Source organism: Aptenodytes forsteri, unplaced genomic scaffold, assembly GCF_000699145.1.
Source record: "Aptenodytes forsteri isolate BGI_AS27 unplaced genomic scaffold, ASM69914v1 Scaffold15, whole genome shotgun sequence".
Taxonomy (NCBI): Eukaryota; Metazoa; Chordata; class Aves; order Sphenisciformes; family Spheniscidae; genus Aptenodytes; species Aptenodytes forsteri.
The window spans coordinates 19493271-19515063 of record NW_008795129.1 but is presented as its reverse complement, the minus strand read 5'-3'; the positions used below and the strand labels follow the sequence as shown (position 1 = coordinate 19515063).

The following is a 21793-nucleotide window of genomic DNA, read 5'->3' as shown; positions in this document are numbered from 1 at the left end:
GTGACAGAGCGGCTTGGTGGGCACCTGGCATCCAGCCAGGGTCAACCCACCACAGGTGTATATACAGCCTGCAAAGTAAGTTGCAATGCAATAGGAGAATGAGATCTGCACAGCTAAGGGAGTTCAACATTACTGAGTCAGTAAAAGAAATATTTCCTCTGATCCTTAACAAAGTAAAAGTTAAGCAGAAGGACAAGGTCACCTTGGTATTGCTTCAACTGCAATGTCGGTATTTCAAAGCTTGTAAGACAGGACTCTCCATTTCTATTTCCATTATGTACCTTTGTGTGCACAAACGTCATTCACATTCTAGAGCTATTACCAAACAACCAAAGGGACTGTTGTACAGGGTAAAACAGCAAAGCTTGGGAACATGAAAATACATTGATAAGAGAAATCTGTGCTTTATTAAGAAATTTCTGGTTCTTTTTTGAAAGGCAATTCGTATTTCTGTAATCCAGAATCTGCCTTCCTTTCTCATCTGACTCTGTGATGAAGTCGTCATGATTCTGTATGCATTCCAAAAATGGGGAATGACCACATTCTGCATTTGGTGACAGAGACAGACATTAAGTGGTTCACTTTTTTAAAAAAAAAAAGCTTTCACTTTTTTCTGATGGTAAGTTACAATAGCAAATGATGTCTAAGTATAGCTGTCCCGAACTTTCAGCCTGACCTTGTTAATTGTTTTCTGTTTGAATGCAGCAGCCTCAACGAAGTGGTACAAAGTATCACTGAGAAAAAAGAATGAGTGTTGTAAAAATGCTTTAAAAAAATCCCACCCAAGAAATAAGATGTCATAGTACCCTTCTATAATAAGCAGTTTTCCATCCTATAGATGTAGGAAAAGAGGCAGAGAACGATGTGATCCACACCATGCAACCCATCTGAATTGGAAATAAGACTCTGGAGTTCCTCCTGTCTTTTATTGGAGAAAGATGTCAAGGATATATTTAAATAGAGCAAAGACTTTGGCTGCAGATCAGAGGAGAACGTGGTTAGGAGGGTAGCAGGGTCAAACTAGAGAAATGTTTTAGAAAGGCTCTAATGCATATGCTTTCTGTCTTGGTGAAGAATTCATTAAAGAACGAAATGTGGCATGTTGTAAAGGATTTAGAACTCCTGGCTTCTGCTCCTCTCTCTGGCCTTATTATTAAATGTTAATGACCTTATTTTTACAAGTGCTGAGTATTTTTAAAAGCATTGGCATCCCATTTGCTATAGGAGAAGATATTCCATCCCTGTGCCTGGAGAGAAGCATTTGTGTGTGGTAGCAGAGCGATCTGACAACATGTACCAAAAGGCAGAATGAGAATAATCAGGTAGAATAATCCCTAGCCTAAGCCAAGCTGCATGGTGTTTGTCTTCAGGGAAAAATCTGAAGTTACATCTTGGATTACCTGCTAAGTGAAAGACCATATGCAACGGAAGAGGTGTTTTCAAAACTCCCCTTAATGCTTTGTGGTGTTGCCCAAGGTGAAATCTGCTCCTCTGTGCGTGTTTATGATTCCAAACATTTGCGTTTTTTGTTGGGGATCTTGGAATTCTTTTAGCCTTCTCACCATTCAACAAAATATTGGATGTTTCTTGGAGTGATTACTTCCCTCTCACCACTTTTCTGTAAGGATATACAAATAAGGTAGTACAGTCTGAGGCTCTCTGATTAACACCCTCTCATTTATTAAAGGGATAAAATTTTGTCTCTCAGATAGCAAAAGAAGAGGAAGGTATGTCATACATTAAGGAAAGGTGATAGTAAAGCTGTAGTTCCTAATGGAAGTGTAGAGTGGTCTCAGAGCAGTACCTGAAATTCATTTATAGGTTTTTGGTTTTCGTTTTCTTTTTCTTTTTAGCTGTCCTTTCAGATATAACAAGAACTGAAAACTTAACTGTGTTGGTCAAGCAGTTTAGTGCACACCCTGTATCTGAAAAGAAACGTTTCTTGAACACGTTTATAAAGGTTTAGGTATATGGATATGCTTTCTTCTCTGGATAATGAGGTTGATATATGTATTGCAAGACCTGACTTAATTCAGTTACCATGAATTTCAGTGAGACCTTTTTCCCCATCAATTTCACTGGAAAACACAAATCCATAAAGCAGACGATTTGGTTCAAGAATCTTCTGGGAAAACAGGTCTTTTTATTTACTTTCGAATGTGTGTGCCTTTTAATTTGGAGGAAAATAAATCTGAGGCTCCTGAATTGGGAGGGGGGAGCTGGGGTAGAATCAACATTTTCAAGATGTGAGACCAAACAGAATGACATCCAGCATGTCATCATCATCTGCAATTGATTAGCAACAATTTTCTCAACCCGTGGCTGGTATTCAATGAACAGCAGTGCTATGAAATACTGGAAGCAGGTGGGGAATGAGAGCACTTACTGAAAGCTAATATATATCAATAAATTTATATTTTTGTGGTGTTATGTTAACCTAAACCTTGATATATTATGTATGCAAACTGATCTCCTGTTAAGAAGTGATTATAATCAAATGTTTTATTCCATTGTGAATTTAATTTATTTCATATTTTGATAATTAAGGAACAAAAATTCTGAGGGGAAAATTACAAGCATTAGCTCTTCCATCAGTAAAGGTTATATTCTGACTCTGTTCACATAATATTACAAAGATTATAAATTGGCAGCTGTTCAGGACAATTTCTTCAGTGAAAACCTCCCAAGTATTAACTGCCTGTTGTTTTGTTTATTTCCCTTGTGACAAGAACTCATGATCCAAAAAGAATTGAAGTGCATTAATTTGTTTTAAAGGATGCCTGTTAAAAATTGCTTTCTGCTACCTCCATACTAGAGACTCTGTGATGTGACGGTCTCCTGAGTAGGACTGAGGATACTCTGTGGTGGCAGGATTGGCCCCATTATAGCAGGAAATGAATCATTCAGAATGCAAATAAAGACGGCAGCACTGAACAAGGCAGCTTACCTCAATAGAGTCAATCTGAAACTGTGGCCCAGTTATAGATCTGTTATTTGACGCTTACGCGAAGTTCCTAAATTATTGAGGATGTACCTTGAATACAACTGATGCTTTGTATGCAGTTAAGGTGTTTCATACTTGATTGTACTTGCATTGCTGTGACATTTCCTTTGTTGTTTTCTTCCAAGAATAAAATGTATTTTTCATTTCCTTCCTCAAACTGTAGAGCTGCGAGATCAAATCATATCTGTTCATGAGGAAAGGAAGACCTTAACCATTGAACTGGAAAACCTGAGGTGCAAACTTGTAGAAGTAATTGAAGAAGTATGTATTGTACCATGGAAGGCGAGACCGCGTTAGCGTGTAGTCAGTACTTTTTGTATCTGATTTTGCTAAAAACGTGCAGTTGTGAAGTTAATTGAATACTATCTAATCGCAAGTCCTGCCAGCCTGCCCATATGATGGAGCACTTAGGGCATATGCCTAGAAGGGGCCTTCTACGTCAGAGTCCAGTCTGCTGCTGTTGCTGGCACGTGACTTTTCATGATCTGTTCTAATGCCCATATTATTACTCTCATCTCCCCTTCCTGACAGCCCCTCACCCATCACAGCCTGCAGGGTTTTTTTGGATTTCCTTAAACCTGTGGATGTGCAAGAAATACTTTTGGAGAATGTCCAGTTTAATCACTGGTGCTACTTCATTGAGCATATCCTTGAGTTCAGCCATTGGCAGTGCCCTGTCATGGTAATTAGACCAGCAAATTGGCTTTTTGAGCCAGCAGAGTTTCATTCCTGCTTGAAAACTGGATAAGCCATGTACTGATGCAAATCAGGACTTAGTGGCTCTTCCTGTCTATGCAACACTTGGATTCAGAAAGACACAGCTGACAGCTCTTGGACAATAAACAGAGCCCAGGAAAAAAAAAAACAAAACAGCAGCCTGACTATATTAAAACGCACAGTCAAGGGCAAGCTAGTAACTTTTCAACCAAGTGCTCATCCTGAAAGGTTCCAAAGATGTTATATTTGCAGCTGTGACTCGTACGTGCCATGCGAATGGGCCATGGGAGCCCCATGTGAAGGATTAGTTCACAACCTTCTAATGCCATTTGTTACGGGGTCTGTAAGTTGGGGTAAAAATGCTTTCCATCCCACTGGAAACCCTAAGATCAAGCCAAACCTAAGAAACAGAATTGCTGAAAACAAAATATTGCTTGCATTATGTCTTCCTATATGCCTTATGCCACTAACTAAAATACTCTTATTTTTGATTTGTTCTTTATACTTTTCTAGGTGAATAAAGTGAAAGAAGAAAAGGCTGTTTTGACAACAGAAGTTAATAAGCAGCAGAAACTGTTGGAGAAATGTAACAGAGGTGTGTGGTCTCAGCAGGTTGTCTAACAGTTTGCCAAATCCTTTGCAGAAGCTTCAAAGCTTTTATGTTGTAGTACAAAGAACAGGTTACAGAACAGTGACTGTGGTCCAGATCTGACACTTGGCCTCATTGCTGCAGTCACTGCATAAACACATGGACTATTCTAGACTATCTCTACTCCACGAAAATGTGACAGTGTAAATAACAGGTTGAATGTGAGAATAGGAAAACTTTTTGCTCTGTGGCACAAGTGGCAAACTAGGGCAGGAAGGCAGTCCTTCACAGAGATGGAGTTTGAACCCTGATCTCCTGTTTTCCAAAATCATTACATCAGCCTTCCTTTTAGTTGGGACACAGCTAATAATTTTGAATATCTAAAGACTTGGGAGCAACTTGTTTTATGTTCAAAGGGTGATGAGGAAAAGGCAAGAGTGCTGGGAATGAGGTAAATAGGATTTCCAAGTTATGGAAGGAAAGCAGGGACTTTCCTTTACTGGAAAGAGATAAGAAGTAAAACCAGGGCAGGGAAAGTCTAAAAAGAGCTACGGCTCAGAAAAGGAAAGCTTTTGCTTAATGAAGGTGAGTGCTTCCACATCAGAAATAATTGACCCAAAAGAAGTTTAGAGGGGAGGGGAAGGATTTTAGTGCCTTGGATTACTGTGCCCTTTTCTCTTGTTGCTTATTTAGCCTTGTAAAATTAAAAATTGTTTGGTTAAAAGTCTTGTTGGCTGTTTCACATTTTCCCGAAGTGGAAGACAATGGGTCTGGCCAAGATACAGTAGGGCATATCCTGTAAGCTTCCACCACGTGTTTGTCTCTTACCTCTTCCATGTGTCTGCATTGCTTAAGCCTAAGACAGGCAGTACTTGAAGACTCTTAAAACACCAAACTTCAGATAGGTTGATTAGACAGATCAGCTTGAAGAAGCTTTTGATGGGATAGTGTGGCAGATGAAAAGTTTCTGAAATGTTCTCTTTTTTTCTAAGCATGATCAAAAGAACAACCCCTTGTTTCACGTTTGCCTCTTTTCCAGGAAGGAGGCGTTATACCAGGCTAGGTCCTAATGCACAGACAACATAAAGCAAGATTTTTTTGTATGCTTGAAATGAGCTACCAAAGTATCTATTCAGTACCTACTATATTCTGTGTCTATGTGGCACTGTCTTGGAGCTATGTAATCAATACATTTCAGTCAGAGTTGTTGAATCTTTCGAAGTGTGTGTGGTGTTTGTTGGTTTTTTTGTGGGCTTTTTTGTGTTGTGGGTTTGTTTTTTTTTTTTTTAAAGTTAACATCATTTTGAGAGCCAGGTGGACTGGGATGTGCATCCCGCTGTCTAAAGTACCACTTACTGTACGTAGCTTTAAAAACTGTTATGCTTGTCTCCAAAAAAGCAAGGAACTTGTGTACAACTGTGTTAGAAATCTAATGTCATCACCCTGCAAACTAGTCTTCAGCCAGTAAGAGCTAAAGCTTATCAAGAGAATGCAAGCGGTCACTGAGACATACTAAGAATAAATGATACTTGAGTACTTACAAATGATGCTTACTGTCCTGGATTGAGGCCTGTTCAGAATGGTTTGGGGAGGCATGCCCCATGGTTCGCTTTAGCCACCCATACAAGTCTCGCTTTTGTGAGCACAGTTTAAATACAGGCAACACAAAATTGCACCGTTTTCTTCTTGAGGCTCCTTTAAACCTCTGTTGTAAAGGGACACATCAAGCCTCACTCAAACCAGGTAGGCAAATACAGATGCCTCCAAAATGACATAGTAATCTTTGATAGATTCAGCAAGATTCTCTTGAGGATTTGGTTGCTTACACCCAAAGAGGCAAAATACGATCTGTGCTACATGATGCCTGTTACTGGAGATTTTGGAGGAGGGCTGGAGGAGTATTATGCTATTCAGAAGATCAGTAATTGTGCATATATATAGTGAGGTTTAGAGCAAACAGGGAAAATATTGCAAAGCGGACTGTATATGGAATGTAAAACTAGGTTACACCTTCATTCAAGGATTCATGCTACTGGGGAATAACAGCTTATCTGGGTAAATCTATCAGTACTTTCTTCTTATTTTGATCCATCCCACTTTTACTTCTGATCTTGTTTTATTCTTATAAACAGTGTCTGTGCTGGCAGTAGAGGAATATGAAGAGCTTCATGTAAACTTTGAACTGGAAAAGAACCTACGGAAGAAAGCAGAGTCGTTTGCACAAGAGGTGAGTAATCAAGAAAAAGGGATCTTGTAAAATGAAGACAGTGCAACTGGGCAAAAACCTACCAGCTTAGATGACTTGATTTCAATTCCCAGCTCTTGTACAAAAGATGTCTTTGAATGTCGGCATACTACTTAGCTAACATCTGTACTTCATCCGTAAAATGGGTTTACTATTTCAACAGCCTTTATAAAGCACTTCAGAATTATCCATGCAGTCTTACCTCTCTCCCCTTTTAAAGCGAGGCTTTAAATTTATAATGGGCTTAGTCAGCCACAACATTTCAGTGTGGTATATGTAGTAGTTGGATCTGGGAAGGATTAGCTGCCTTTGTGGTGATACAATTTGAAGCACTGTGTTTTTCCTGAAAAATATGTGAACTCACAAAAAAAGCGTTGCAAAATACAATCTTAGTTGAAGTTTGTGCAAGTTTGGCTGGTATTTAACATATGCCTTTTGAATAACGTACTGCAGGGAGCGTTCAAGCTGAAAAAAGTTGTTCCCATTTTCTAGAAAAGGTATAAACTCCCAAAGAGGAAAAGGAGTTACTGGCTAGCATTATGGAGTGGCTGGTCATTTCTCTGATGGCTTGTGACTAGCAATGTTTGCCTTAGAAAATGCTGACAAACTCTTTAATTCTGTTGATAGACTAAAGCCCTATAAAATCATGAGTTTATTTTTGTTTTGGTTTTTCTCTCGTGTGCTTTTTCTGTTTGCACTCTGGATTTGAGAGCTCTGCACTTGGGTTATATTTTCAAGCTTTTCTACCCCAAGCCACGCCTCAATATTGCCTTTAATAAAAGTTGGACTTCCTAAGTAATAATTTTTCAGGGAGGTCAGGTTTAAAGAAAACCTATATATATCAAAATTACATGAGTCATCGGTATTGAAATATTGTAAATAAGGGAGACGTCTGATATGAAGTGGATTTTAGATTTTGAAACCATGGCTGCCAGCAAGCAGATATTTAGCCTTCAGGAAATCAGCTTTGTCTGAACAGAGAGCTCTTTTGCTTTTTGTCTTTGCTGCTGCTGTTTCTCACAAAAAAAAAGTATTTGTGCATCTAACTGCATTCAGTCAGTGATTGTAAGCAAGGACATACATACATTTTGAACCCGTATAGAAAACAGTGAATATGTTTACTGTGTTCTGTTAATCTTGTGGTTTTTTTGCTGGGTATTTGAGTGTTTTAGATACGAATAGAATCATATAGCAACATTTTAAATGAAACAATTTTGGGGGGTTTTGAGATAAACTGTAAACAAATTGGAAAATCTGGAAGCTAGGGGTGAGGAAGTAGACCCAGGTGTTGCTTGCACTCAATCCCTCGTGCCTGAGAACTCTCTCTCTCTCTGTGCCACGTACAAAGGTTGGAGGACTTCAGGGCACCTGGCCCAGGGGTACCGGTTCTCTTTCTCCTCATTCCACCTTTTGCCACTCTTTCCTGTTTTCCTTTGCAAGGTCACCCCGTTGACCCTTTGGGAAACCCACTGAAGGAGCTAACTCAGCAGAAACCTAATAACTTCTAGGTACAGATCAATTTCTCTTTCTCTTAATAGCAAAATATGCATTTAGGTAACAGGGCTGGGTGCTCACCCTAAAGGAGAAAGGTATTTGCAAATTCAAGTGTATTAAGCTTTGGCAGATTCTCTTTCATTCATACAGGTATATGGTGTAACCTAGCTTTAGATAAACTACTGCTTATCAGTTCCACTACTGAAGCTTTAATCATTCGATGAGTCAACTTGTAATTGAAGTAAATTTAAAAGTATATAGCTTGTATATATACACATACCTGCAGTCTCCTGCCTATTGTCAGTATCTCTGCCACATGTTGAAAAATGTAACTGTACTTCAGGCGAAGCTAAAGCAGCTGACACATTTCCCCCCCAAAGGAATAAGAAATGACAGAAATGAAAATTATTTACTGATTATTAAAATGTCCTGTTAACTCCCAAATTTTAAGTATAGAGATGGACTTTTCAGGATGCTGTTAGAGTCAAGAGATGTGGGAGAGAAATCACTCAAGAGGAGTGATTTCTGAAATCAAAGAGACTGCACATGCAGCCTCCTCCAAACGCCACTTTTACAGAGCTTTGTGGGATGGAGCCCAAATTCCTCTGCTGAGCAGAACTGGACACCTTCCTTTGCCATGGCTTCAGTGCCATTGGGCCATTTGCATTTTGATCAAAGGCTCACTGTGGTGTTTCAGAAATAAAAATGAGGTCTGCAAATTCCATTCAAATTTATTAAAGATAGAGGCATTTATTAGTGACCAAAAATTGTTAAACGAAATATTGCTTATGTTTATTAAGTATTCATTTGGGTTTTTTCAAGACTATTACCAGTACGTGCTATAAAATGTTACCTTCTTGCAACTATTTTTAAATTTTAGGAAACCTGGATTTGTTCATTACCCATACTTTTATGATAACTATATTTATAATGCACTTCTTTTTTTTTAACCTCCTGAGACGGTGCAGGCATTATTGTTTTATTAGCGGTGTTTGTTGACTGTAATATCTGCAGAACTGTTTTTTCAGAAAACAAATTTCTAAGAATGTTAAGCATGTTCATTTAGCATGCATTATTACAGGATTTGTCTTGCATCTCATACTGTTGCTTTGCTTTATCTTCTGAAGTACAGAACAAGTATGTGCTTCTGTTCATTAACTGATAACAAGATTTTACGTAAAGGTCTTGCATCTCTCAGAAATGAGTAATTTATAAACGCGTAGTTAAGCTGGTTTTCAGATCATAAAAGAGTATTATCTGATACTCTGGGCCCAGAATGTTGCTTTTGTTTAGATTCATAACTGTAATATTCAGATAGCTATACATTTTGAAAGAGGATATTTAAAGTACTTTTTCTATTTGAATAACAAACTGACGGGCAAGCTGTTAAGTACTGTGCCAAAGAAATGCTGATTATTTGCAAACAAGCACTTCTTGCTTGTTTTTTGTCATTATTTAGCTGTTGTCTCTTCCGAAAATATGGGCCCCTGTTGTTGCAGATTGACAACGTAGCTCTTCAGTTGAGGCTTTTCATTCCATTAAGTTCTCCAGTCCAAAATGGAGTCATTACAACAGTGAGCTTCAGGCCTGTGTTAGTCTTTCCTTTGTGTACCTACTTCTCTTCCTTTTGTACCATCCTATTCAGAAGGATTTTTGGAAAGTTTTTTAAAACACAGGAGCATGGGACGACAAAGACGTTGCTCATTTGTGTTTGGAGAACTAGTAGCATTTCAAATTACTGTTAAAAATCTGTTACCATTGGCCTGGTTTCACACTGATGGTGTCCCTTGAGTGACCTGAGATGTTAGAGACACAGGCTCTGGCTCACAACTGCATCCACAACAGCAAAGCTTTATGCTCGGGTGAGGTTGTATGAGCGTCCTCTCGCATGAATCATGTCACAGGGTTGCAGCTGTGTTTTGAGAGCTGAGGTTTCTAGGATGTGCTTACAGGAGCTGTTTGGATTACGCTAAGGATGTGCAGGGATTTTCTGCTTTCTGTTTCTTTCATCAGCCACATGTTTTCTCTGTCCCTATGAAATGTTTCTTGAGAAAACAAAAATCTTGCTGAATTTTTGCTTGAGTTTTGCAGAAGCCACAACAGTTGGTTGTGATAAGCTGTGCAGTGTTGAGAGAAGGAATATGTTTGAGTAAAGGGCAACACCGTGTGTTCAGTGCTTTGTGCTTGACTTGTTTGGTGCGCTTTGAGAAAGGCAATAGGCTCAGAGTAACGGGGTGTCACCGCAGCACCACGGTGTAGACTTTAGAATGGCACATCTTAGTGTTTTGTATTACTGTTGGTGACATCTCAAACAGCCTAGATGTGTCTTTTAGCTCACTGAAATATGAACTTACTGCCTATGGAGGGGCTTGTTTTGTGGTGGGCATGTTGTCTTTCTAGGGGGCTGAGGTATCTGAAGCTTGCCTTGACAGGGGGAGTTGGCCCATGTATTCAGATGAACACCTTTCTCCATAGCATGGCTTCATCTTTTAGCTTTGCCCTCCTGTGGTTGCATTGCGGCTGCTATGGAAGGAGACCAGATGAGCGACTGGCACGGGCTGCTTTTCGAAGGGATGCCCTTTGCGTCCTGCCCTTCTGACAAGCGAGGAGGATTTGCCACATAATGTGAGCAATTGGGAGTGCAGGTGTGAGAGATAATGGGTGAGTGAGTGTGTGTGCAGAAGCGAACATGGATGGGGGGGAGAGGAAAGACAAGGAGTGAGAGAGGGAGGGAGCAAGCGTATATAGGAGTGAGTGAACACTTGAAAATCAGAGCTTTTGATTAAAAAAAAGAAATCCAATACAGCTTTAATTATAGTCATGCTGCTGGCACCACCATAATATATATTTAATTAATCAAAAATGATCCATCTTCAAACATTAGAATTCATGCTCTTTAGAGGTTCTAAAGAAACTGAGTAAATATTGTCAGCCGTGGTGTGGAGAGGGGGAAGGAAAAAGAAAGAGGGTTTGAAGTGAGTCACAATCCATTGTGAAAGGTACAGGAATCTGCATAAAAGAGCTAAATAAATAGAGTGTGTAAGGGGCGGGGGCATGGAAAAATCTGTACCTACCTGAATAAAACAGGGTTGTTAACACAGGAATCTTGGCAAGCTTAACCAGAATTCTAGTGTCATGTTTTAAGAGACACTAAGATCTCTCAGCTCTTTGTGGAGCAGTTTATAAGAAAACAAAGGAAGGCAGAGAGTATCTTGAAGGCCATCGCAATAATATAGAGGCTAGCCCTGAAAAGCACTCTTCCACAAAGATGAGCAAAATACAATACATACAGCCAAAGCAAGCCAAAAGGGGAGGAACACAGTGAGAGAAGTAAATTGAAAGTCTTAGCGATGTAAAAATCCCAGGAGTTTAACAAAATAATCTGGCATAAATCGTTTATTAAGCATACATCCTGCCTTGCAACAATATTTTGTAAAGTGAACAGTTTATTACTGTCATGTGTGCTGGCATGGAGACAACCCCTGCACCTAAAGTTACTCTGGAAACCTCCCAGAGAAGAGGCAGTGTGCTCTCAAAATCAGCATTGAGCTGTTGTTTTCTGTCCTCTGTATCTTGGATAAATAGAAATGAAGTGTCAAACTGCTGAGCAGGTTTGTTGGAGTTCCTCTCACTTTTGAGGCTAGCGTAGGCTTTTTCTCAAAACACACAACTGGAAAAAAATGAAGGGTTTCCCAAGTGTTTATGGTTTTCTGTAAAATAGTTTGTGGTTTGAGAGGTTGAAAGGCTGCGTTCAAAGGAACTGTGATCCAGATGGATTAAAAATTAAAATGAATCTGTAATGTGCATCATTCGTCTTTTCCTTGACTTTCCCTCTAATTCTCAATACTTATGGATGCATTAAAACAGCGTACTGTACCTGTGTCTGTGTTTCCAAGTAACTATTACACAACATGTTTGCATTTAACTTGTTTACCTCAAAATGCCTGCATCCCATACCTGGGCAAGTGCACAGCTGACATTACTTAATCTGGGACTGAATCTTCCCTTATTGAAAGATAAAAGGTGGGTGTCATTTATAAGACTTAGGAAAAATTATTGTCATTCTTAACAGATGTCTGCACTACTCATGAGGTTGAGTGCAATGGATTTGGTTATCTCGATGACATGGGCTCCCAAAGAACTCTTCCTCAGATGCATTTGTGACCTTTTGGGTTAATTTGTGAGGACTTTTGCATTAACGTGCTACATCTGTGAGTGGATACTGCAAAACCAGTGCTCATGGGGCAGCTCTGTGCTTGCGAGTACCACACTCTGTGCATTACCAAGGATAGTTCAACAGCAACTGGTATCTGAAGAGAATTAATTTGCAGTCCAGCTGACTGAACTGGAAATAATAATTAAAGAGACATGATAAGTGGTTAGTGCTTGAATGTTACCACTTTTGAAGCATGATGTAACACTAATATGTTTCATCAAGCTTTTTCCCAAGAACAGGCTTGTGAAACGATAACAGATGTATGCTCTAGGAAACTATCTCTTTGGTCTCTTTCTGTCCCTGTCCCCCCCTTCTCTTTTTTGTTCAGGCAATTAATCTATTGTGAAAAAAAGTGAAGAGGTTTCCTCCTTTTTCATGTGGTATATGATCTATTTCTGAATGCATTAGATGGTGTCTAAATGCTGCAAGACTAAGCATTACAGAATGTATAAGTATATGCCATACTTCTACCATGGCAAAAAGAAAACCGTTAACTGCAGGAAATGAAGAAATAAGTAACAATAGAGATTTTTTTTTTTTTTCCCCTTTAGTTTGGGCCTTGGGCAGTTATGCCTCATAAGTGAAGAATGAATGCTGTAGTTTGACAAACCCTTTTGTACAGAACAGGCTGGTAAAATAAATAATACTGTGTTTTTAAAGAAGTCACAATGCTGATGGGGATTCAGTTTTCTCACACTCAAAATACATGCTCCGAGCACCTCTGTGGTGAGAAGCAAATGATGGACAAGAAATAGGGTTAACTCATCTACTCCAGTTCCCCCATTCTGAGTAAATTAGACCTCTTCTTTTGAGCCACAAAATTTACTAATGCTACATCTTGTAGCTCTTTAGAAATAGTCCCTTCAGAAGTTGTCTGGCAGTTAGCCAAATAACTAAAGCAACTGTATTGTATCTTTATTAGTCTAAAATTGATGCGGGTCTTAACAAAACTATTAACCATAAAATACTATGAATCATCTAGAGAGAGAGAGAGGAGTGACTGTTGGCTACCATTAACTATGCATATGTCCTTTTTCATGATCATGTTGCTCAGTTTTCTGTGGCAGTTTGAAAATCCAGCTAGGTTAGTCTTTGGCTCCTCTGAAGGAGGAAGTCTGTGAAGGTCACAGCACATTGCCAGAAATGCATCGCTCTGGTTTTCCATACTTCACGTTGGGGTTTTGGTTTTTTTTGTTAAAGAGAGTCTTGTCCTGTGCCCTCCATGCCCTTGATATTAGTCATTTGGGTAATCTCTCTCTGTCTGACATCACGTGATGGTTACTTTCCATAGAAGCAGTTCCCAGGCAGGGAAGAATATAAGCATCGGATACAAAATTTTCAGATCAGAGTAATGCCACGTGCACTTAAAATTAAGTGTGTGTTGAAGTAAGTTTTCTGGATTGTGTCCTAACTGCAGAACCCATTTATTTGCTCTAGCTTTTTTCCTGAGTAGCACTTCAGACACCTATGAACCCACTAAACCACAAGGGATCTGTAACTCATATGAGGCTCATATCATTGCTTGATGTGCAGCATCGAGCCTGAGAGTCGAGAGAGCATTTCTAGGCCAATGTCCAAACTATGGGTGTGTTTCTTAATGTGTTTTAATAAGGTACATCTGTTTCTCAACTCTTCTATCAAAAAACCCCACTAGCCATTGTTTCCTGTTGTAATATTTATATGCAGTGAAGCTCACAAGCCCAGGTGTCCTTGCCTGCCCACGGCAGGGGGGTTGGACTAGATGACCTTTAAAGGTCCCTTCCAACCCAAACTGTTCTATGATTCTGTGATAATACAGTACAGTTAAGCATTTGCAAAGTTAGGGTGTATTTTTTTTTTTCCTGATTAGACATTGAACTAAAACCCACACCTGAATTTATATTTTAAACTAAGTACCTCCTGAATTTAGAGCCACTTAGTACCCTGTCAAGCCATAATCAGACAAGATCACTCTGTCCCCCCCATCACATAAAATCCTTCAAACAGCCTGTTGTTTTGGGGAGATAGTACCTTGACCCTACCTCTGTTGGGACTTACTTCGGGTCTGAACACAAGACTAAAGGCTTCAGGGTACACATAATGCAAAAGACATCAGCTCCTGTAAACTATGACAAATGAAAATGAGCGGGTTACCACTCCATAAGGACGACTTACTGATTTCTCACTAAGATGCGGAGGGGATGGAGCAGAGCTGCCAAGGATTGAAGTCAGGGCCAACTGCTCAGTTGACTGATCTTCTTCTCTTTTCTGTTTGAGACTTCTGAAGTTTGACTCCGCCTTGCTACGTACCTTTTGTTATTCTATTTGTAGTGGGTAGCATTTGCCGCTGATTTTTATTTTACTTTATGCAACCATTGATTACCTTATTATAACAGTGCTGCTGTATTGGAACGTTCTTTTCCCTTCAAACTGTAGCTAAGACAAAAAAGTTAATCCATGTAGTGAGTACCCAAATGATGTATAGATGGAAATGTAGCAACGTATGGATATTAAAGCATTTCCTTTGGCCTCATTTTGCTCCTGGGAGAGGAGTTAGTTGGAAAGCATCCAGTTGTACCCTGAACGCTACTTGAACAAGGATCGAAGTTCCCAGGGACTTGATGCTAACAGTTGCTTTCTTAATGAGGAGGAATTCCTTTTGCAGCTCTGGTGTAAACAAAACAGCTGCAGCAAATGCTCTGTAGAGTAATGGTTAGAGCAGGGGTCTGAGAATGAGGTGTGGCCCCATTAAGGTCAAGGGAAAAAATTCTATTATTTTCAGGATTTGACCCCCTTCTCTTTCCCCCTCCCCGATTCTTGTGCAAACTCTGCTGATGGAAAGTGGCCAAGTCCCAGATTTCCTGCACTTCAGAGCTTCTGTTTGTAAATTCACAAGGGAGATACAGGTAGCTGGTTTGTACAGCACTTGGAGATTTTGTAAATGAAAATGGTAGATGTAAGCAAACTATTGTCCTTTGTAATCTGCCTTTAGTTGCAGTCATGGTTTCAGTAGATTCCTCCAGCATAGACTTACGTTTCTAGCATTGATTGGGATACTCTGCAGATAATTGTCTAGCAGGTGGCAAAGTCGGAATTAATACATCAATTGGTTAAATTCCACCTAGTCCAAATAATCCTGTTAGTAGCTGTTTTGCCCTTTCAGCAGTCACTTTAATTAATATTCAGGGTTGTGCAGGCAGTCAGGTTTCTGCCCTGCCGACGCAGTGAGTGATTGTTTTAATTTTAAATAAGAATTAATTTCTAAGGGTCTTTTTTTGTCCCATGTCAAACACACAGAGCAACCTCTCAAAAACTTGCAATCAGTTCATCACCAGCCCTCTTTCTGCTTTATCTGCCACAACCATCATTGTCGAGTTTGTCTCTTCCATTTGGAATATGCTGGTACTTCAAGGACATGTGTGTAAGTAACTTCTGAAATGCACGGGACTACCCATGAGAAATTGATTCCCACGTATCTGATTGCAGCATTAAGTTATAAGCAACAAAGTTTTTTGTGGTGGAGAAGACACTTTGACATATATTGTAAGCAGGAACGTATTTGCAATGTCGTGAAAGCAATTTATAAAGCTAATTGAAAATGCAGGACTTCATGTGAAAACTTCTGAATGAAAAGGTTTTCACCCAGTTCTTCAAGAGGATTTTTTTCATTTTGTTGCAGAGGAGCATGAAACAAAGTTAATATGAATTTTCTGCATTTGGTGAAGTATCTGCTCAAGTTGAAGAAGTCAAGTTCCTCTACTTGATTTCTTCTTGTTTCGGCAGCTTTCTGCTCCCTCAGGCTGGAACAACTCTGTTCTGTTGGTTTTAGTGGCAGAAACTCAGGGAACAAAAATCTGGAATGATCACCTCAAACTATTTTTCAGATTCCAGAAAAATTTGGAAAGTTTTCACTTTGCTTTGAAAGTTCACAGTAGGTAAACTATGAAGTTTGCTAAAGGTGGCTTCTAGAGAGATGTTTTTTCTGTCAGGGTTAAATAACTTTTGACTGACTTAACAGGGAAGCAGGAGGCTTTGAGACAGTATTGAATTCTTTAGCAGTGATTTAGAGGACTTTCTAAAGTATGATGTTTCAAAGATGCTGTTTCTTTTAGGAAGATAAAATGTTAATCAAATAGATGAGTTGTGATACAAAGACAAACCTTCACAGGTTGGGGTGGGTAGCTTTGATTCTGGACTTCTCTTGCCTTTGAATTGTTTTTGCCACAGCCCTACTAGGGTAAGATAATGCAAGCATAATTGATTTGACTGGCAGAATTTTGGGACAGGGAGCTGATGTCCAGTGCACATTTGCACCATGCCACAGCGGCCTGTGTATTGTCGTAAATTTGTTTTTGTTTGTTTTATAACAAAGTATAGTACTAGAGTCTGTATTCATCGTTTCCTCTTCATCAAATACTTCCAGTCCTTTATTACCTAGCCCCATGGCACAGCTTTGCCCAATGAAGTGTTCATTGTAGGTTTTATTAGCATTAAGGCCACATCAATTGACTCTTCTTGGCATGCAGGGTCAAGCAGACTGCATTGTGAGTTAAAAGTTCAGCACGGTCAGCAGGCTTCTCGGTCTGTATGTACAGCTGGAGAGAGAGTTGCTTGCTAAGAAGCCTCAGTTGAAGTGTCCAGGCAAAGCATTGGGTGGAATGCTTGCCACGAATCTGCATCAGCTGATATTTCTTCAAAATCCAATTGTATTAAAAAAAAAAAAAAATCACATAGCATTGCAGTAGCACCGGACGGGAAGAAACCATATGTAATTTTGATTTGTGAATGAATAGTATGGGAACCTGAAAAGATCTCATGGAACTTTTGTATTTCTAATACTTTATTCTTAAAATATCTTACTGCTTTTGCTGTGCTATACAACAGTTTTATTACAGTCTGAGGGAGTGTCTGCATGCTCAGGTTGTTCTCTGTTCTCCTGCCATAAGTGGCATGCTTTGCTGACCTGTGCACACTCATCTGAAACCTCAGCATGACCCAAACCCTATTTCTGCTGTAAGAATAGGCACAGCTGAGTTTGTCAAGAGTGGAAGCCCCTGTTGCCTGGGGGGGCAATCCTCTACCTGAAAGAGATGTCAAGAAGCAGAATAAATTCACTAGGAATTTTTTTTGGCAGGAAGCAATCTTTTTTTTTATGAGTTCTAAACAGTCTGGAAGGAGCAGATCTCTTATGGAAACTGCATGGGCTGACAGCCTCCGCACCTCTTAGGTGAAGCCTGGAGAAATGTGTGATATTTTATCAGTGTCACGTCTCTAGACTATTTGATTCCCCCTTCCCCCCCCCCCCCCAATGTGTCCATTCCCCACATCAAAAATATAACTGGGGAAGAGGAAAGAACACAAGGATCAGAACTAAAAGGCTAAAATTGCCCTGAAATGCCTTTTCCCAGGGCAAGTGCATACACTGATTACACAAACATGGACTGAAGTTCATTTCCCAAAGGCTCTCCATCATTCACATATCCAGGTAACCTTCAAATAAGTGGGCTTTACGCCAAGGCTTGCAGATGTGTTTGAGGAGGTAGCCTGTGAATTCACAGACATTTTTTCCTCCACCTAGAGTTCTTTTAATCTCTCCAGAGCTCCCAGAATGGGGATCAGATTGTTCCCATTTCCAGGAAACAAAATTCAGAGATGCGTTTAAAATCTGAATGCTGCCAACGTGTGTGTAATTGAGGTGTAGCAGTGGTGGTTCTCTCGGCAAACACCTGGTTCCTTTCAGTGTGAGCTTAGCTCTTGTAAATTTTACTCTCAAACTTCCTTTCCCTTTCCTTCTCACCTTCTTCCTCACTATCCCTACCATAGTAACATGATGTTAATTTCTTCATTTTCTTTCCAATTGCCGTTTTTCCCAGGATAGCATTAGGCTGTGCTTAACTATTGTTTTTGTTGAGGTTGGATTTTGTTTTGGCAGATGTTTATTGAACAAAACAAGATGAAAAGGCAAAGTCAGTTGCTTCTGCAAAATTCTGCTCCTGATCAACAGCTTTTGAAGGCTTTGGATGACAATGCTAAGCTAACCCACACATTAGAAGAAGAGAGGCTTCAACACCAACAAAAGGTAAAGCAGGATTACTTTTCATCTCATGCCGAAGTCTTTGAAAGCCTCCTGAACTTAAGGAGTGTTATGTATTTGTTATGTTCAGAATTATTTGAGATCTTGTCCCCCATAAGTTCACAGTCTAAAAACTAAACTTCAGAGAAGATTGTGATTCCCTTCTTCTGGGTCACTGGTAAGACACGAGTACAAAACCTGAAGGTTTTTCAGCCTGAAGGCTCTGATTTAGGTAAGTATTTTATTCTGGATGCCAGTAAAGTGCAATTACAAGCATTAAGTCAAGTTCCATTAAATGAAGAAGAGATGACAGGAGAATATTTTAGATGTTGAGTAATATAAAGGGTATTTTGGGCGGGATAAGCTAAGACGACCAGGAGGTGAGAGGTAGGCAGTTCACATTAGTAGTCTGGTCACTTGCTAAAGAAATGCATGGGGAAGAGCCAGACATACTGGAGCAGGGAAATGTTAGGTGAACGCTGCAAAGCGGTGTGATAGAATCTGAACAAATACATTCTTTTAAACTGGACTAAATCAATCTCTAACTGGGAGAAATCACCATTGTTTCACTTGAAAGCCTGAAAACGAGTTTTCTGTTAGCTGTGAGGCCAGTTCTTAAAACTCTGGTAATAGAGTAATGCTAGGAATAGGTAGAGAGTTCCTGTGCTTTCATCAATGCAGCAATATGAAGACTATATGTAATCTCATATGCTTCTGAAAGTATACTTTGGAAGAATAATTGCCGGTTCATAGAAAACCTCTGCATCTTTGGCTCCTTGAAGTCTAGAGCAAAATTTATATATTTAGGGGGTTGGGAAGTGATTGCTACTCTGCACCTGAGTGCTGCCTCTAAACCTGATGCTCCATAATTCACCCACTGGCATCTGCATGAGTTGAGACAATGGAGTTTAAATAATCAACCTGTCAGTGGAAGCAGTCAGTAAAAGAACAAAAATGTCAATGTTCTTGTGCTTCAAATGAAGAAATGTTCTGAAATTAAATTCTAATTATGTGATAAAAACTCTATAAAAAGAAAAAGGGAACATCTTATAGCTTAAGTACTTTGGAGCTAAAGACATATTCTAAAGAAGAGATAAAACATGTTAGGATCATAATAGAAAATTCTGACATCTCAGAAAAATCTGTCCAGCTCTTATTCAAAAATTGTCCTCTTTCTGGGACTTGTAGTTCACTCCTATACTATAACATCACGTTTTCAGGAATAACTGTGCCTAATGGGTTATTTATCAAAAGGAAGGGCAGAAGATACCTATTATTGTAATGAATGCTATTGTTTGCCAACTGCAGATCAAAGAATTGGAAGAGCAGCTAGAGAATCAAGCACTGCATAAGGAGATTAGTCGTCTTAAACAGCAACTAGAACTTTTGGAAGAAGATAAAAAGGAACTAGAGCTTAAGTGTCAGAACTCAGAAGAAAAAGCTAGAGACCTAAAGCATTCAGGTAAAATCATGTAATAGCTCTCATTTTAGAGGTACAGTTGGGTGGCTGGGAGTGGTGCACATCTAATAGAATTATACATGTTACGTTTGAGACCCCAGAAGCAACAGCTTTTGTGTAGCTGAGATCCAGACCTGTGCTTCACAAGACAAAGTACGGCAACTCCCTTCAACCACAGAACAGTCATGTCCAGAATGTGTGTGAAAGAATAACCTTGTAAAACTTCTGTAAGGTGTAAAAATACTGTTGTTAGATTGCCCTGAGTCTTACAGGTGGATATATACATGTGAATGGGTTTCTCTGTGAAAGACAATCCTTCGTATTCAGTCAAAATGTATCCTCTTACCTAGTTTTAAAAATAAATTAAATGGGATAACTGCGCTTTCTTTTTTTTGCAAAGATGCACAGTGATTTATCAGACTGTGGAGTCTACATTGTATGAATTGTACAAAAACGTCCCATAATTATCAAGCTACCCAACCATTTAATAGTCTTGCAATAGAAGACACTAGTGAAAATAAAGACATAATTTAGCCCTTCATATTGACATGTGAGAAAACAATTTCTGCTGATGTGAGAGGGTCTGGGGGTGTGTGTGTTTCGTTTTTGTTTTCTAAAAAACCCACATATTTAACAGGTGAGTACTGTCTTCAGAGACCTACAAAGGGAATTAGCCAAACAAATTCAGTGGGCTTTTATGGCTCATATCCATGAGAATTATACATCTAAATCTCTTACCTGTAGTCAAATATTTTGTTCCGTGTTGAGTGACTGAAAGGAAAGAAACAGTCTTGCTAGCTACTGTGTGTGTCTGTGTCTAAGATTTAAACTAACACCCAAAGAATACAGGCAGAAAAGATTCACAGAGTATTTAGGAGGGAACAGCTGTTGCAGCGCAGATGTTCATACAGTTATTGCTATCAGGATGGTGCCTGGCTTGTCTGCAGCATCCTGTCTATTGAATGAGGAAACTTCTGACCTAATGCTCTTTATTTAAAATTGCTTTTAAAAAGGGCCACTGGTGTGTGTGGCCTCGCTATAGGGAATGTGGGGCTATGGCTGGTTAAGTGTTTGCATGTGCCTTTGCTGTCAGTCCTTGTTCAGCTCAAGGCCTAAGCAGGTGCTAGTTTTAAGTATCGTACCTGGTCAGAGAAGCATTTGAGCCCCCGTCAGAGAAGGCCGAAGTCCCTATCCTTAGTTAAGACTCCACGTATAGCCATGCTTTTCTGAAACATATCCTCAAGAGCAGGATTATCTTTAAGCTTGTTAGCAGTCTTGCTTGGAAGAACTGCTTTGTGTTAGAGTCTTACGTTACCCAGCCTTAAAAATATGCCTACGCAGCTTATGAGTTCTTCTCAGCTGCCTTGGAAAAGATCTAACCTTCACACAGATTCTTTCCTTCCAGGCTTGTTTGTCCCTCAGAAGGAATTTATTAGCATAAAGAGTGTACCTGCAATATAAAGTCCCTCAGTTGATGATTATTTTTTTTTCCTTTCTAAATTTAAAAATAAATGTTCAAGATTCTGTTTTTAATTTGAATCCATCATTACGAGAACAAAGAACCATATCCACTTTGGAAATCATATTCTGCACTTCTGCCGTAATTCCTACTGTATTCAGAACATTTGCTAAGAATTTTTGTAACTAAAAGAAATTTAAGACTTTTTTTTCCTCTGTTTCTGCCCTTCCCCGGTTAATTGCATTTGACATTTCAAGTGCAGAAAAGTAATTTCCACGTTTTAGATCTGACACAAAAACAGGAGAGAAAGAATCCATTCTGCCCACCACCCAGTTTTGACCATTTTTATGGGGAAAACCCACACCATCAGCAAGACAGAGAGAAGTCTGGAAGCTGAAATTGTTCATTTCTTTCATCTCTTGTTAGTTCATTCTCAAATGCAACTTCAAGTAGACCATTGCAGGAATGTGATAAACTTTTCCCTGCTCTATAATTTTATATGAAGTATGAGGGAGAGTGTCATTTTAGTTTCAAAAGTAACTCAGGTTGGAGGTAACT

At 39.4% G+C, this 21793-nt stretch overlaps 1 protein-coding gene across 1 annotated transcript in view; it reads left to right on the top strand.

Annotated features, from left to right (window-relative positions):
• Positions 1–21793, top strand: part of SHTN1 (shootin 1) — a 49413-nt gene that overhangs the window by 8233 nt on the left and 19387 nt on the right. Inside the window, exons 4-8 of the mRNA XM_009277905.2 lie at positions 3168–3265; positions 4235–4316; positions 6443–6537; positions 18177–18323; positions 19626–19779. Coding sequence (XP_009276180.1) covers positions 3168–3265; positions 4235–4316; positions 6443–6537; positions 18177–18323; positions 19626–19779 — 576 coding nt within the window. The remainder of the gene's footprint in view (positions 1–3167; positions 3266–4234; positions 4317–6442; positions 6538–18176; positions 18324–19625; positions 19780–21793) is intronic.